The 15864-nt window shown below is 36.2% G+C and overlaps 1 protein-coding gene across 1 annotated transcript in view; it reads left to right on the top strand.

Annotated features, from left to right (window-relative positions):
• LOC136877006 (aminopeptidase N) overlaps positions 1-15864 on the top strand; it is a 167100-nt gene that overhangs the window by 95349 nt on the left and 55887 nt on the right. Inside the window, exons 10-11 of the mRNA XM_067150794.2 lie at positions 10567-10759; positions 13573-13823. Of these exons, the coding sequence (XP_067006895.2) occupies positions 10567-10759; positions 13573-13823 (444 nt within the window). The remainder of the gene's footprint in view (positions 1-10566; positions 10760-13572; positions 13824-15864) is intronic.

The following is a 15864-nucleotide window of genomic DNA, read 5'->3' on the forward strand; positions in this document are numbered from 1 at the left end:
CTGTAACTCAAATTGAACACCGAGAATAGAAAATTAATACTTCCATCTGGTGACAATACAACTCCAGGAACTAGTCATGAATTACAAAGCATTATATTTTCATGTTATTGTGAATGCACTCACAAGTATGTCCTATTGTCATTTGAATTTGAGTGTTGAAGAATACCAGTAATGTTAAAAGATACAGCACTATATTTATGTCAGTGACTCTCTCAAATTACTTTTTATGCACCTGCACATAGGATAGTACAGTATTGTATAATTTATTTTAACACGGTGAATTCAAATATATATAGACCACACCATCAATAACTGAAATTAAATATTAAAAGACGTCAATCACAACAGCATATTCAAATGCACTGACAGTGTTGACTGGAAGAATAGCTCGCAAGAGAACCATTAGAACTTTGTGTAGAAAGTTTGTTGTGTGTATCCCATTAGTTATGCATTAAAAAATAAACCTGCCACTTTCTCAGTGGTAGTTCTTAAACATTCTTGAATGATCCGGCATTTGTACAAATCACTGGGATGATGGGAAGGAATATTAGTATTGATACATTATCTGAATGATTGCCTGCTGGTTGAAGATTTATGCTGTATTACAGTCATGGGCATAATTTGAGCATTTTTGATTGAGGACGGGTCCAGAGGCCCTTACTTTTGATATCAATTTGCGACCACAAAATTTTTTTTAACATTCTGTATTTTCCCTTCATTATTGTACGTTAATCACTTTAATTTGTAAAGTAAAGAACCTTCACACAGAATTAAAAAGTAAGCCTAATTCAAATGTATTTGTTACTTGGATTATTTTTTCTGTGAAAGTGAAAATCAAGCAGATAACATCGACAAAAACAAAACTTTCTTTATTTGACATAATCTGGTCTCATCATATTTTTCACAAAATGAAGTCTTCTCTTTTGATATGAATTAGTCATTCATTACTTTTGAAATGTCAACATCTGTAATCCTTTAGGTAGCCAAAAGAGCTGATCATGTTTCTGCAGTATGTTTTTAAATACCACAAGCTTTGAAAAAGACCTCTCACAGGCTGCTGAATTCATTGGAACTGTAAAAACAAATGAAAAAGTTAAAAAATGAGAATACTTCACTACATAAACAGCAGCTTTTTTTTGATTTTTTAAAAAATCTTCCATTTTGTAAAAACACTGCAGCTCAGACGAAGTATAAAATTTACAAACATATTCTACAGTGGCCACATCTACTTCACTTCTACCTAGATCTTGACGTAAATGTTTGAGAACATACAAATTATTATCTTGAAGCCTGGCATCTATCTCTTGCTCAAGTACATCAGTGACAGAAAACAGCATTGTAGCTTTGTCGTGCTGTTGCACTGTCTCAAATAGAGCTTTACACCCACCATTAATTCTTGGCAGGCTTTTGCCTTTTCTTGGTAATTCTGCTGCTTTAAATCCATATTTCTCAGCTACCTCCATGCAGTGACTGAACAACTGAGGATAAACTTCTTCAGTTCTAAAAGATTGTAAAACTTCATGTGTGCTGTTCCTCACTGATTTTATAACTTCATAGGTCACACTGTTGGGCTGCATAATCTATGATAGTAAGTCACATTGCATCCTCTTCTGAGTAAAAGTAAATCGAATGCAAATTTGAAATCCTTCACGCTTTTTAACAGAGCAGTGGCTTGTCCACCCGTTGCAAGGTCAGTCTGTGAAATTTCTTGTAGAGCCAACAGAGTGGCTTCAAAGTTATCTAACAAAGAATGCACAGCTTCTTCACAACAAGCCCATCTGGTATCACCCTAGGACTTCAATGTAATCGTTCCACCACGGAGCTTTTTGTACCTTTTGGTTTTATGTCAAAAACAGCATGTTGTTTGGTTGATGTCTCAATGAAATTGTAAAGTCTTTAAAGTACAAAGAATGTGTTTCTTAATGAAGTCATGCCTGTGCAACAGCTAATAATGCACACGTTCAATACATGTGCATTGCAGAAGGGTTTTCTTCCAGAATCCTAGCTGCAACTCCTCCATACAGGCCACTCATGTTTGAAGTCCGTCATAGCACTGAGTATTTCAGATATATAAAGCCATCCCTTTTCAGTTTGGACTCAGTTAGGTCGGTCGGTCGGTCTTTGTAAACCAAAAGGCAATTCTCCTTTTCTGCATTGTATCTATTATTGATTCGCTTTCACGATATACCACTTCATTAGGTAATAATCTCCATTGGCCATCAACTTGGTGTTCCTTATTGATGACTAGCTGATGTAACCGTGCTTCGCTACGGAATTCTACACTGTATACAGAATTGTAGGTTAGGTAGTGTACATGTTGTGAGCAAGACTGTATTAAGTTGCATACCTCTAAATGTTACCCTGGAAACGCGACTGAGAAATCACCAAACGTCTTTTCTCATATGAAGACTGCGTTAGGGAATTTTAATTTTAATGCGTGGCCCGAGTCACAGTGAGGTTGGGGAATTGCATTATAATGGCAGACACTCACTCTCCACCTGCCTTGTCACATCCTCAGAATTACTGTCTAAGTGGTTTTCCCAACTGAAATGAACATAGGTAATTAAAATGACGTCAGTATGAATGGCGCGAGTAAAAGCAATGATTTCATATGAAATACTCAATCAAATGAAAAACCACACATTTTCTCACTTTTAACGAACAGTACTATGCTGCCGATCTAACAGTCCAAAGTTCCAGAGCTGGAATGACCAGGCCGCAGACAGCTGTGATCTGTGAAAACTCTTAGTCTTTCTTCAGGGGGGGGGGTTGAATAGTGGCGAGTCCTAGGGCAAATCTGTTACTGATCTGTTTCCTAAGAGTACCCGATGAGTCGCAAAATCTCAATTCACTACACTGGTGGCGGAAAATCTATCTGACTTGGAGCCAATTTTTTCCTCCAAGCCCAGAGGAGAAACCCCCTCTTGGCTGCTAATTTTGAATAAAATGAATGTAGAATTTAATAAAAGTGAAGTGAAAAAAGCTCTTTTTAATAAACGGCTCTCTTCAGGGTTGGATTTTGAGTTATAATTTGAAATATGCCTAAATTGTAAATTCTAGACCTACTACTACTACTACTTTAGCCTCTGCCTTATGAGTGCACACTGCTCATTCAAAACAGCACGTCAGAGTAGTGATCGAATAGCTGGAATACTATGATGAACCAGTGAGTTACATACCAGCAGTATGGTATCAGAAGATAGTATACTAAAGGGGAATAGTATACTAAAGAAGAAAGTTTTCTAACTCCCCAGCTATTTCCCGCCAATATTCCGTCAGGCTGTTATACTCGGTACGCAGCAGTAATCCCATCTATCGGAGTTGAGCGGCAACATAAGAAACAAAGAACATTAACACAAACAATGGCCAGTGTAATGTTATTGTTGATCAATGTTATGCACTTTGACATTTAGTTTTCTGCGACTCTGAAATATCACTCTTATCATAGTCAGTACAGTAAATTTGAATAAAACATAAATGTTAGGAAATTGTATTCTCTATAACATTTGTTATGTAGTAATTTTTGATAGGACCAATAACATAGGTATTTAAAAATTTAATTTTAGGTTCCTTCCCCTAAACTACAATTTCATACAGAGCGAATAAAATTGTTCATAACTTAGACTGTAGTTTCTTATTCTCTGACTCTATATATCACCCTTCATTAAATTCTGTTAACCCATTTTCTCGTGGCTCGGCGTTGATATAGACTCGGCAACAAAAATACAAATTCATGAATATCTTTGTTATCAAAGCCGGTACGATAACAATGTATGACATAAATAATCAGAAATTTAATTCTATATAACTTTAGTTATGTAGTATTTATCGATAGGACCATTAATATAAATATTTGAGATTTCAATTTTAGGCCTTCCCCTAAACTACCATGATTTATAGCCTAGATTATTATAGTGGCTCATCCCCCGACTTCACATACCAATTTTCATTAAATTCTCTTCAGCCGTTTTCTCGTGATGCGTGTACGGACAGACAGACAGACAGAAATTACGGAAAAGTAAAAAGTGCATGTCCTTGTTACTATGGACATGACCGATACAGAAATACCATTCTTTTCAAATTCTGAGCAATTTATCAGTTGTTGATTTAGTGTTTAACTTGAAGAGTGTTTCACTGGCATAAGTTGCTTTGGGTTTTACAACTGTATTGTAATGTCAAAATTTAGCATTCATGGAGAGAGATTTCTTTTTATAAGTTGGCCAGGTAATTTGCTGTGCTATTTTCAGTTTAGATGTTCTGCTGTCGATCATTGCTTTCTCTTTTGTGTTCCAGGTTATAATTTCCCCAAGATATTTGAACTTATTTACAATCTTAATTTGTTTGCCATTGTCGAGGTGAATGACTGGTGTTTCAATTCTGAAGGTTGGCAGCATTTCAGTCTTTTCAAACGAGATCTGCGGTCCGATTTTTGCAGCAATTTTTTTTAGTTCTTCAATTTGAAATTAAGCTTCTTCCACACTACTTGCTAGTAATGCAAGATCATCTGCGAATGCTAGGCAATTAAGTTTAATATTTCTGCCTATCTGGATGTTTGAATGACATTTCTTTACCCATTCTCGCATGACTTTCTCCAGGGCTGGCGAGAGTCCATCTCCCTGTCGAAGTCCAGTGTGGATTTCAAATGGCTCAGACAATTCACCTCTAAAGTTGACTTTCGACTTGGTATTCTTAAGAGTGATTCCAATAAGATTGATTTTCAGTAGTGACTCATGATGAATACTGTCATAAGCTTTTTTGAAATCAATAAAAGTGATGATTAATCTCTTGTTCCAAACTCTATGGTGTTTCATGATCCACTTAAGACTAATGATTTGATCGGGACAGCTTCATCCTGGTCGAAACCTTCCCTGATATTCTCCCAGTTCTTGGTCAAGTTGTTTCTGAATTCTTGTATATATAATTTTAGATAAAATCTTATAAGTAACATCAAACAGAGATATACCCCAATAATCACTGGGATCCAATCTATCACCTTTCTTGTGCAGTGGCTGAGTCCATTCCTCAGGCATTTCTTCAGTATTCCAGATGTCTTTTTGAAGGGTTTGTTTATTTTCATTCTTCCATTCTACTACCAATTGATTCTCTCCTGCTGCTTTGTAGTTCTAGAGGGAATTTCTTGCTTTGATCACTTCATCATACTGTAAGTTGGTGGTATAACCTTTTCCAGTGGAGTTTCATTTTTTGTCGAAAGATCAAAATCAATTTTTTATATTTTTTTTGCATCATCACAATTAAGTAATTCTTTAAAATAGTCTGCCATAATTTTAGCATTATCCCTATTATTGTATGCTATTTCCCCATTTTTATTTTCATCATAAGTGTAGGTGGAGTGTACTTTGATTGATATTGTTGGAAGGTTTTCTAATAGTCTGTTGTTTTTATGTTGACTAAATGCTTCTTCTATGGTATTTATTTTTTCTTTTTGATAATTTCTTTTATTTCTTTTTTTTTTTTCATCATATAAACTCTAGGTGCTATGGATACACAAACAGAACTAAAGAATCGATTCATGCTATATGTTCACAATAGAATTGATCATGTTAATAATAAATTCATTTAACTATCATACTCAAGACTGCCTTATAAGCAGGTCAAAAAGAAGCACCATCAAAACTCTATGAGGATGAATGTATATAGTGTTTCAATATCTTGATGCACCCCTTCAGTGCTGTAAGGGCAATGGCATTGATGATATCTTTCCTGATTCTGAGTTTGCTACAGAAGTCTGCTATGAAAGACATAATTAAGCTTCTAGCTCTGACCAAAAATTTCCATGACTTAAAGGTTCTTGAGATTATATTTATTACAATAGTAGGGAATACAAGAGTTATATCTATCCATTTTCTCTTTGTTGACTTCTATTGGCTCACCTTGGTGTCATATCAGTCTCAAATCTGATGGTTGAATTGATTGTTAATATACCTTCTTCATGGACAAACCTGCTGGAAGCTTCAAGCTTTTGGTCAGGATACAACGAATGTTGTGATGTTTGGCATTAATTAGAGATTCATTGTATGAACATTGACCTAAAACATGTTGTGACTACGGTATTGTCTTAGAACCTATGTGGAATGACTTGTACTGTTGTTATGCTGCTGACATCTCTTAATAATACTTCATTAATAGCATAAAGCATGTTACATTACATGTGTTTATAACTAAGAAAGCTTCTGACACTGACCTGCATTATGTTCGATTTATATGTGTTCCTTTTCTTGTTCCTGTCTTTCTATACATGAATCATTATATAAGTTAAAAAGAAGAAATATATATTGTAATAACAATGAAATTATTAGTTCAATAAGTCAAATATGCCAAGTTTACTAATGGTTAAGCATTAGGAAGATTGTTTTCTGGCATTTTTCATAAGTAGAGAATATTAACAGTCAAAGATTTCGATATCTACATTAACTTATTCACACTTCTTGTCACTCTCTGTTAGACTATGGAAGGCATAATTGGTTCTATGCCAGATGGTTTCTAAAGGCTGATTGTGTGGCCGTTGGATGTGGCCATTGTTGAACGGCAGTGTACGGAAATCAGTGAAGCAACAGAAGTCCTTGTGATATAAATTTTGTCTTGTTGTCATTTAATTTTGTCTTGTCATCATGTTGGGTAAACAAAAACATTTAAAGAACTGAAGTGTTTATGCAAAGCAAATTATTGTATGAAGCTTTCTTATTTAAAAATTATTAAATATTTAGGCCTATGAAGAAATAGACTATGAAGAAGATTTATGTTCTTTTACATTTCCTGATTTAAATTGTATTATTTTCTTAAGTATAGGAAGGGATGTGGAATTTTTATACATGACTTATGAGGCAGGGTGTGCCACGTGTAAGTGGCCCTCTCCTGTCGTTTTGTAATATCCGCTAATATGCGAATTCAGCAGAAAGGATTATTCTAGATCATCGTCATTGGCCAAAATACAAGTGTTTTTATTGGCCAGTATATCAGGATTTTTAATTGGTTATTGTGGCAAACAGGAGTGTTGCTATTGGTTATTTGTAATCACTCTATTTCCTGTTTGTGGCTCCTTGCGTGTGCAAGTTCATTTGTCCACGTCTTTGAATTTGGAGTACTACAGCGGGCGGACGCATTTTGTGTCCGTCTCGCAATGGGTCTTCAGCCAGCAAAGGTAAGCGCTATGTTTTGCTTTTTGTTATTTAAATGCATTCTTGTGTTTCGGACTATTCCCACTTAATGTAACTTCAGTAATTATGTAGAATATAATCTTTTGTGCTGGAGTTTCCTCTAGTTTTCCACATTTTCCAAAATAGAGGATTTATATGACTTAGCAATTATGCTAGTCCGCAACGTGTTGTTTTCAGAGGCAGACCTTCTTTCCTAAGTCTAGTTGTAATTGTAAGTAACTGAAACACTTTCTTGTATAGTGTCATTAATTTTGTTTCGTTCAAGGTTGCGTCCTTTCATTCTGTAAATTTAATCTTAATGTGAACCTCTACGTCAAAGTTTTTATTCCGTAAATTTAACTTTTAATGTGAATCTCTGTCAAAGTTTGTTCGTGACCGAAGAGCTTAATTGTTTCCCTTACACATCTTTTGTTTTGTATCTCAAGTATCAGTTAATCCGCAGTTCATTTATAACTGTATGTTCATTTTCTCAAAAATTATTCGTCTGTTGGGTGTATTATTGTAAGTCTTTTCTCCCCCATAACGTCTTACATTCCTATAGACTTCATAGGGCTTCCAGCACCTTCCACTCTCCTCCCTTAGTTGTCATTTTTAGGCCTGTAAGTGTTCCCTTGTATTTGATTTAATATTACATATCTAAAGATACTCGTCACATTTCCACGTTTTGATATGAATTCTACGCCACTGCAACATATTACAATTTCCTTAGTCATATTGTTAAGTGTATCTATTATTTACTATTTCTGTATTCACATATTATTATTATTATTATTATTATTATTATTATTATTATTATTATTATTATTATTATTATTATTATTATTATTATTATTATTATTATTGTTATTATTATTATTATTATTATTATTATTATTATTATTATTATTATTATTATTATTATTATTATTATTATAATATATATGTAATTCGCTGGGGCCATCAAGGACCATGTTAAGTCTTGTTGCATTTGACACTGAACTTGGCCTTCTTTAGAGCCAAATTTCCCTCATTCTTTGTGAGTGGGCCTGCTTACGCTCCTCTGTCCAAGGGGCACCGTGTCTTCTCTTCGGTTGCTCGTCTCGGTTTAGCCCGTTCGTCAATATTTTCTTGCGGAAGAGATCTCTGTTAAGGGTGTCTTCAGCTGAGATATGTAGCATTTGCAGGTCTTCTTTGGTATTTCTAAACCAGGGAATTGTGGTTTTGGGGTTTGAATCAAAAAAGTGAAAGATTTCTTTAGTTAACTTTCTTCCGTCCATTCTTTTCAGATGACCGTAAAATTGTGCCCGTCTTTTTCTGATTGTGTCGGTAATTTTCTCTATTTTGCTGTAGACTTCCTTGTTGGATCTCTTTTGATGGATTCCATTTCTGTACTTTGATCCCAAGATTCCTCTCACAATTTTGCGTTCTCTTTTCTCCAGTTCTTCAAGGAGTCCTTTGTTGGCATTTAGAGACAGGGTTTCAGCTGCATATAGAACTACTGGCTTCAGAACTGTTCCATAGTGACGTATCTTGGTGTTTTGGGAAAGGCATTTTTTGTTGTAGATTGTGCAGGATGTTTGGTAGGCTATTTCCAGTTTGCGTACTCGCTCCTGAAGTGCTTCTTTGTCCAGTCCATTTTTCATGATGATCTCACCCAGGTATTTGAATTTGTCTACTCAGGTGATGTCCCCGTATTTTGTATGGAGTTTTGGTGGAGCCTCTTTGATGTTAGTCATTACTTCCGTTTTCTCAAACGATATCTGCAAACCAGTTTGTTCGGCAATTTCCTTTAAAATTTCAACTTGAGCTCTAGCGGTTTCTATGTCATTTGAGAGAACAGCAATATCATCGGCTAATGCTAAGCAGTCTGTTGTGATTCCCTTGGATTTGGTTCCTATTCTCAATGGACTGTAGTTGGTTTCCTGTAATCTCACCCGCCAGGTTCTGATGATCTTTTCAAGAACACAGTTCAAGAGTATCGGATATAGCCCATCACCTTGTCGGACTCCTGTTTTGATGTCAAACGAATGCGAGAGACATCCGTGGAACTTCACCTTGGATTTTGTATCGGTCAGGGTGGCTCTAATTAATGCCAGTAGTTTCAAATCAACTCCAAATTCATTTAAGATGTTTAGCAGGACTTCCCGGTCAATGGAGTTGTACGCTTTCTTAAAGTCCACAAAGACAGACACATACTGCTTGGACCTTAGTGTACAATATCTGATGATCGTTTTGAGATTTTGGATCTGTTCAGCTGTTGAGCGACCTTTTCTGAACCCTCCTTGGTATTCACCTATTTGATGTTCGACTTGTGCTTCCAAACGCTCCAGGATGGCAAGTGATAGAATTTTGTAAGTCACGGGTAGCAAAGATATTCCTCTGTAGTTGTTGATGTTCTTCATGCTGCCTTTTTTGTGTAATGGATGGATCAAAGCTATTTTCCAATCTTCGGGTAGGGTCTCCTTGTTCCAAATTTCTTCTATTTGCTTTTGCTAGATATCAAGTGATTCCTCTGGGGCATATTTCCATAGTTCTGCTACTATTGAGTCTTCCCCCGGCACTATTATTTTTGAGACGGCAATGTGGCGCTTGATTTCATCTCTGTCGGGTGGTCTGGAATCTGGGTACCTGAGTAAGGGTTCCTTGGTCTCAATGGCGCTTTGCGATTTAGAGCAATTAAGTAAATTCTTGAAGTAATCTGCCAGAATGCTGCAATTTTCTTCATTTGATGTCGCCAGTGTGCCGTCCTTTCGCTCAAAGCATAGAGATGGTGGTTTATAGCCAGTGAGTTTGTGTTTGAAGGCTCTGTAGTACTCTCTGCTTTCATTCTTCCTAATGTTTTGTTCTATATTGTTGTTGTTGTTGTTGTCGTCGTCGTCGTCGTTGTTGTTGTTGTTGTTGTTGTTATGTGTAGACGTAATTGTCCCTATTACGGTTACAGACTGAATTTCAAGCATCTGGGAGGAACATAGATTTTGATGTTTCCCAGTAATTCAAAGCATATTATTTATGAGTTGAATGGTTTATGAATGAAGCTACTATCAAAGTTTTCACATTATTTTTGAAAAGACTGTAAGATGAAAGAGCTTTCAAGTTTTCAAATTATTTCATGTAGGATACCAATACATATATAAACATGTATCTTGGACATACTCTATCCTAGAAATGGAAACAATATGGTTAGGATTCAATATCTGAGTATAATATTCCAGTAATGGAATATAATGTACTAAATTATATATTTACATATTTTTATAGGTGTTTATAGTCACTTACATAGGGAATATTTGCTCCTAAGGAATCAGTTGACATATCTGATAATTAGTTTTCGTAGCAGAAAGTTATAAGAAGTAGATGACGATCTGCAGCAATGGCTTGTTCCTATGAAGATGCAGTATGTTCTTTGTTCCAGGAAATATACGGATCAGCATTTCCTGACACTGAAAAATATTCTTGGTGGATACCTCTCTCTTATACTACTCAGAATGAATCAGACTTTAATAATACAGCTCCAAAACAATGGCTGCCAGCCAATCAGAGCTGTGTAACAATATCAGGGTTACCTGGGAAGGATCAGTGGGTCATCTTCAACATTCAACAAACAGGTAAAGTAACAAAATTAATACATGCAATCTTCAATACATTACACAAAACACAACACGAAATTAACAGATCAGTTTAAAAAATCAGTAGATGGCAATTATAATAAGATACTTTAGATCAATTTCATAAAATGTTCTTTCTTTCTTTCTTTTTCTTAATCCGTTTACTGTCCAGGATTGGTTTATCTCTCGGAGGGATCCCACCTCTACCGGCTCAAGGGCAGTGTCCTGGAGCGTGAGACTTTGGGGTGGGGGATACAACTGGAGAGGAGGACCAGTACCTCGCCCAGGCGCCCTCACCTGCTATACTGAAGAGGGGCATTATAATAAATAATAATAATGTTATTTGTTTTACGTCCCACTAACTACTTCTACGATTTTTGGAGAAGCCGAGGTGCCGGAATTTAGTCCTGCAGGAGTTCTTTAACGTGCCAGAAATGTACCAACACAAGGCTGGCATATTTGAGCACTTTCAAATACCACCGGACTGAGCCAGGATTGAACGTGCCACGTTGGGGTCAGAAGGCCAGTGCCTCAACTGTCTGAGTAACTCAGCCTGGCAAGGGGGGCATTGTAGGGGGATGGGAAGATAGGTAAGGGATGGACAAGAAAGAGGGAGGAAGGAAGCAGCCGTGCCCTTAAGTTAGGTACCATCCCGGCATTTGCCTGGAGGAGAAGTGGGGAACCACGGAAAACCACTTCGAGGAGGGCTAAGGTGGGAATCGAACCCTCTCTTCTCAGTTGACCTGAGGCTGAGTGGACTGTGTTCCAGCCCTCGTACCACTTTTCAAATTTGGTGGCAGAACCAGAAATCAAACCTGGGCCTCCAGGGCTGGCAGCTAATCACACTAACCACTACACCACAGAGGTGGACATTAAATGTTCTATGCACAAAAACTCACAATTCGAATGCTTTAATGTCGAATAACTGTGACTGAAATGCTTTGATGGTCAAAGACCAAAATATAACAAGTTTGCTTTTTAATTGTAGAGAGATCCACGTGAAATAATATAGAATCATCTATGGGGTCAAAAAGTTATGTAGTTTTGCAGCTTCAAAATATTGTTTTCTCTTTTATTATTATTTTTTTCACTTCCAGCCAGGTCAGCTCCAAAACAGAGATGCAGAGAAGATCTATCAAACAGAATAGCAAAAGATGAAAATAAGAAAATCTTGAACAATGTTTTCAATGCCAAGAGGAAGGACAACAGATATATCAGATTAGTATAATTTCCAAGTGAAAAGATGACAAGAAATGAGGCAGAAATTTTCTGGGAATTTTAGAACTACTTTTAAACATGAATGAACTCTGAGGAAAGTGGATACTTAAAGGATGAAGACCCTCCATTTCTTGGAAGTAGTAATGTACTAGTAAAACTGACCTCTGGAAGTTGAAACAGCAATAAATAAAATAGAAAGCAACAAGTCCACTCGATTGGATGAATTTAGTGTAGACGTAATCAAAACACTTGATGAACCTGGAAAGCAGCAGATGTACAGAATAGTGACTAAATTCTGGACAGTTGTCCAATACCACTGTTGTAAAGAACAACACCATAAAGTAAGAAATCAGCCATAGATTACAAGTAACTTCAAAAATCACCTATTTTGTACGACTCTTGACCTATGAATTAAAAGCTGCAACACTGATCAGACTTGTTAACAGGTAACTGAAATTAAGTTCCTGGCATTCTGTGAAGTAACGGTAATTGTAATTTTACTGATAATTTGTTGAAACTGCAATTCGTTGTTGTAATAAAAATATTTTTTGGCTGACTGTAATTCAGCCCAATTACTATTTTCTTGTACTTTTCCCATTACTTTGCTCATCTGAAAAAGATGATGATTAGCTCTACAATCATGTAAATAAATATTTTCATGTATTTTGTTATTACACAAGAACCTTGTTTATTCAGCTCACATTAATCAGGATCTCCGGTTTATCTGGATCAAAAAGAATAAAAATTTATTTTTACTTGTACAGTATTTCTTATATGGGGTCGACTCTTCTTGAATGTCTTTTTCGCCAAGGATGGTTAAGGACAGAAATTGGAAGTAATTCGGCCACTGTCTATCAAAGGTACCGTCCTGGCATTCACCTGGAATTGAGAATGAGAAACTGTGGAAAACCATTCCCAGGACGACCGAGGTAGGATTCGATCCCACGCTCTTCTGAATGCAACGCACTACTAATGTGAGCCAGCACGCAGATGTACGCCGCTCTGTAAACATTGTTTAGGCAACAATGCAGCTGGACAAATTGATTGCCTATTTAGAATTCCAAACTGAAACCACACTGACAGAACTGAAGTTAGTCAAATGTCTTTGTGACCATACTGCAGGCAAACGCTACAAAAATGTAAAACAGAAAAAATCTCTCACATTATTTTAGTGCACAAAACAGTCATAAATGTAAGGAAAATGTTATATTGTTTTTTGCAATTAAAAAAAAGTATTATTGTACAACTTATGTTAATAGATTATTATAACATGTACTGTAATTGTTTTTTTATTTTTCTCTGGATTATCTGGATTTTCGATAATCCGGATCAGTTCCGATCCCACTTAATTCGGATAAATGACGTTCTTGTGTATTACATAATAGGTCCATATAATAAAATCAATCTACACAAATTTTGTGGTTTCCAATTTTTAAAATACCACCTCTTATATAAATATTTATAAACCGTGTCAAGATCCCCAAGGCTATGATTGTAAGTTAGGCAATTCTCCATATCATTTTGACCTTTTGTTACTTCCAGTTGAGGATAGAAGTAATACCTATTGATGATTATGTTGTGTGCATTTTGTGCAGGTTACTACCGAGTTAACTATGATGATCACAACTGGCTGTTGTTGGTTAACTTCCTCAAGAGCGACAAATTCAGAACCATTCATGTAGTGAACCGCGCCCAGCTTGTGAATGACGCAGGAAATCTCATGAAGATTGGCTTACTGCAAACCGAGTTATTTCAAAGCCTCATTGAATACTTGAATCAAGAGACCAGCCCCACACCATTTAAGTCACTACTGCAACAATTTTCACTCTGCTCTAAACTGGGGGAGGTAACTCATTAACAGACTCTTCTCAAACAAACATAGCCTGCATACAGTTGAATTGCAAATTTATTTGAACACAGGAGTTGCTAAGACTTTTTATAACTAATGTTGATAGAATTGTGTGTTCTGGCTAAATATCATTCCCACTTTCAACTGAATAGCATTGCTGATGTACCTCATGGCAGCATTATTGTTAATATCATTGGACATTATTAAATCTTCTATACCGGGCGATTTGGCCATGCGGTTAGGAGCGCGCAGCTGTGAGCTTGCATCTGGGAGATAGTGGGTTCGAATCCCACTGTCGGCAGCCCTGAAGATGGTTTTCTGTGGTTTCCCATTTTCACACCAGGCAAATGCTGGAGCTGTACCTTAATTAAGGCCATGGCTGCTTCCATTCCTAGGCCTTTCCTATCCCACCATCGCCATAAGAGCTATCTGTGTCGGTGCGACGTAAAGCAAAATGGCAAAAAAAAAAAAAAAAAAAATCTTCTATAGAACATAGCCATTAGTTGAGTGCCTCAAAATGAAGTTGTTTACATTTTAGATAATTCATTGCATTGTTGTAGTTTGGGTCATCAGTCCATAGAGTGGTTTTGATGCAGCCCTCCATGCCACCCTATAATGTGTTCATTTTTTCATATTTACATAACTACTACATCCCGTCCTACATCAACTCTCATCTGTTTGTCAAAAACTAACTGAATAAGTCCTAGGTTCTTAAGATGTGTCCTATCATTCTATCTGTTCTTCTGGTCAATTTTTGTTAAATCGATCTCCTCTCCTCAATTTTATTCAGCATCACTTCATTTGTGATTCAATCTACCCAGCTCACCTTCAGCACTTTTCTGTAACACCATATTTCAGTATCTTCTACTCTCTTTCTTTCTGAGCTAGTTACTGCCCAAGTTTCACTTCCATACAATACCACATCCCAGACAAAAGTCTTTGGAAGCATCTTTCTAATTTGTATATTAATGTTCTGCTTGGGCCATCTGCCTATTCTTCTTCTAACATCTCTATGATTTCATCAAGGTTTAGTGACTTTCCACTTCGAATATGGCCTCTCCTAAAACCAAACACAATAGACTAATCAGTTAACATTATGGGTAGGTTGGCTGCTAAGTTTTGTAATAAAATGTAGCAGGTATTGGTTTAGAACAAACTTCTATGTATCATCCTACTGCCTACTGTCCTTCATATAGGACGGTCTAGTTTGAGTGGACCTGAAGGCGTTGTAATTAGAAATAACTAAGATGTAACATGAGGACATAATATGCAAAAGCCGCCAAGTCCACATTGACAAAATTTTCAGAAATTGAGAAAAACGTGCCTCTGCTTTACTATTTGTAGTTATCATGCATGTATTAGACAAGTGATATGTAAGGGGTTTGGGAATAATGAGAGCAAAGAAAAATAAACGTATACGTATTATTTTCGATGTAAATGTGGATTTTATTTATGACTTGGAGGGTTTTGGTTGGAACATGGTAGTAATCATCAATTCAAAATTCTGTCATGTAGATGAATGAGAAGTTAAGTCTCTGCAATCAAGTATTTTGCGTTAACAATGACATATTTCAATAATAAAAAGCTTTTTAAAAAAGTAAACTCAAGAATAATGGTTAATTGAATGCTTGACGTGGCTTCCCAGCATGATTGCAAGTTGGATAAGCGGCAATGACTTTGCAGAATATCTGTAACAATAATAAACATTATTGTCAGAACGGTGGTTTCATTTTATAGCTTTGACTCAAAATAGTACTAACATAGAGTATAAAATGTCATAGCTAAACATCTAAACATACATACCTTCTTTTCTCTCTCACGTTTTTGGTTGCTAGGATACGCTTTTCACTTCCAACCTCTCCCTGGATCACATGGAGTTATTTTAACAGAACAATCTTCCATGTTATTAATATATTTCATGATAATTTAAACAAATTTATGTGATCCTACGACCTGACAAACTGCTCTGAAATGAAACCTATGCAGAGTAAAGACATGAACTATGTCACGTGAGATGGATGAGCAGTTTCATTGGCTC

This window comes from Anabrus simplex, chromosome 7 (genome assembly GCF_040414725.1).
Source record: "Anabrus simplex isolate iqAnaSimp1 chromosome 7, ASM4041472v1, whole genome shotgun sequence".
In the NCBI taxonomy this organism is placed as follows: domain Eukaryota; kingdom Metazoa; phylum Arthropoda; class Insecta; order Orthoptera; family Tettigoniidae; genus Anabrus; species Anabrus simplex.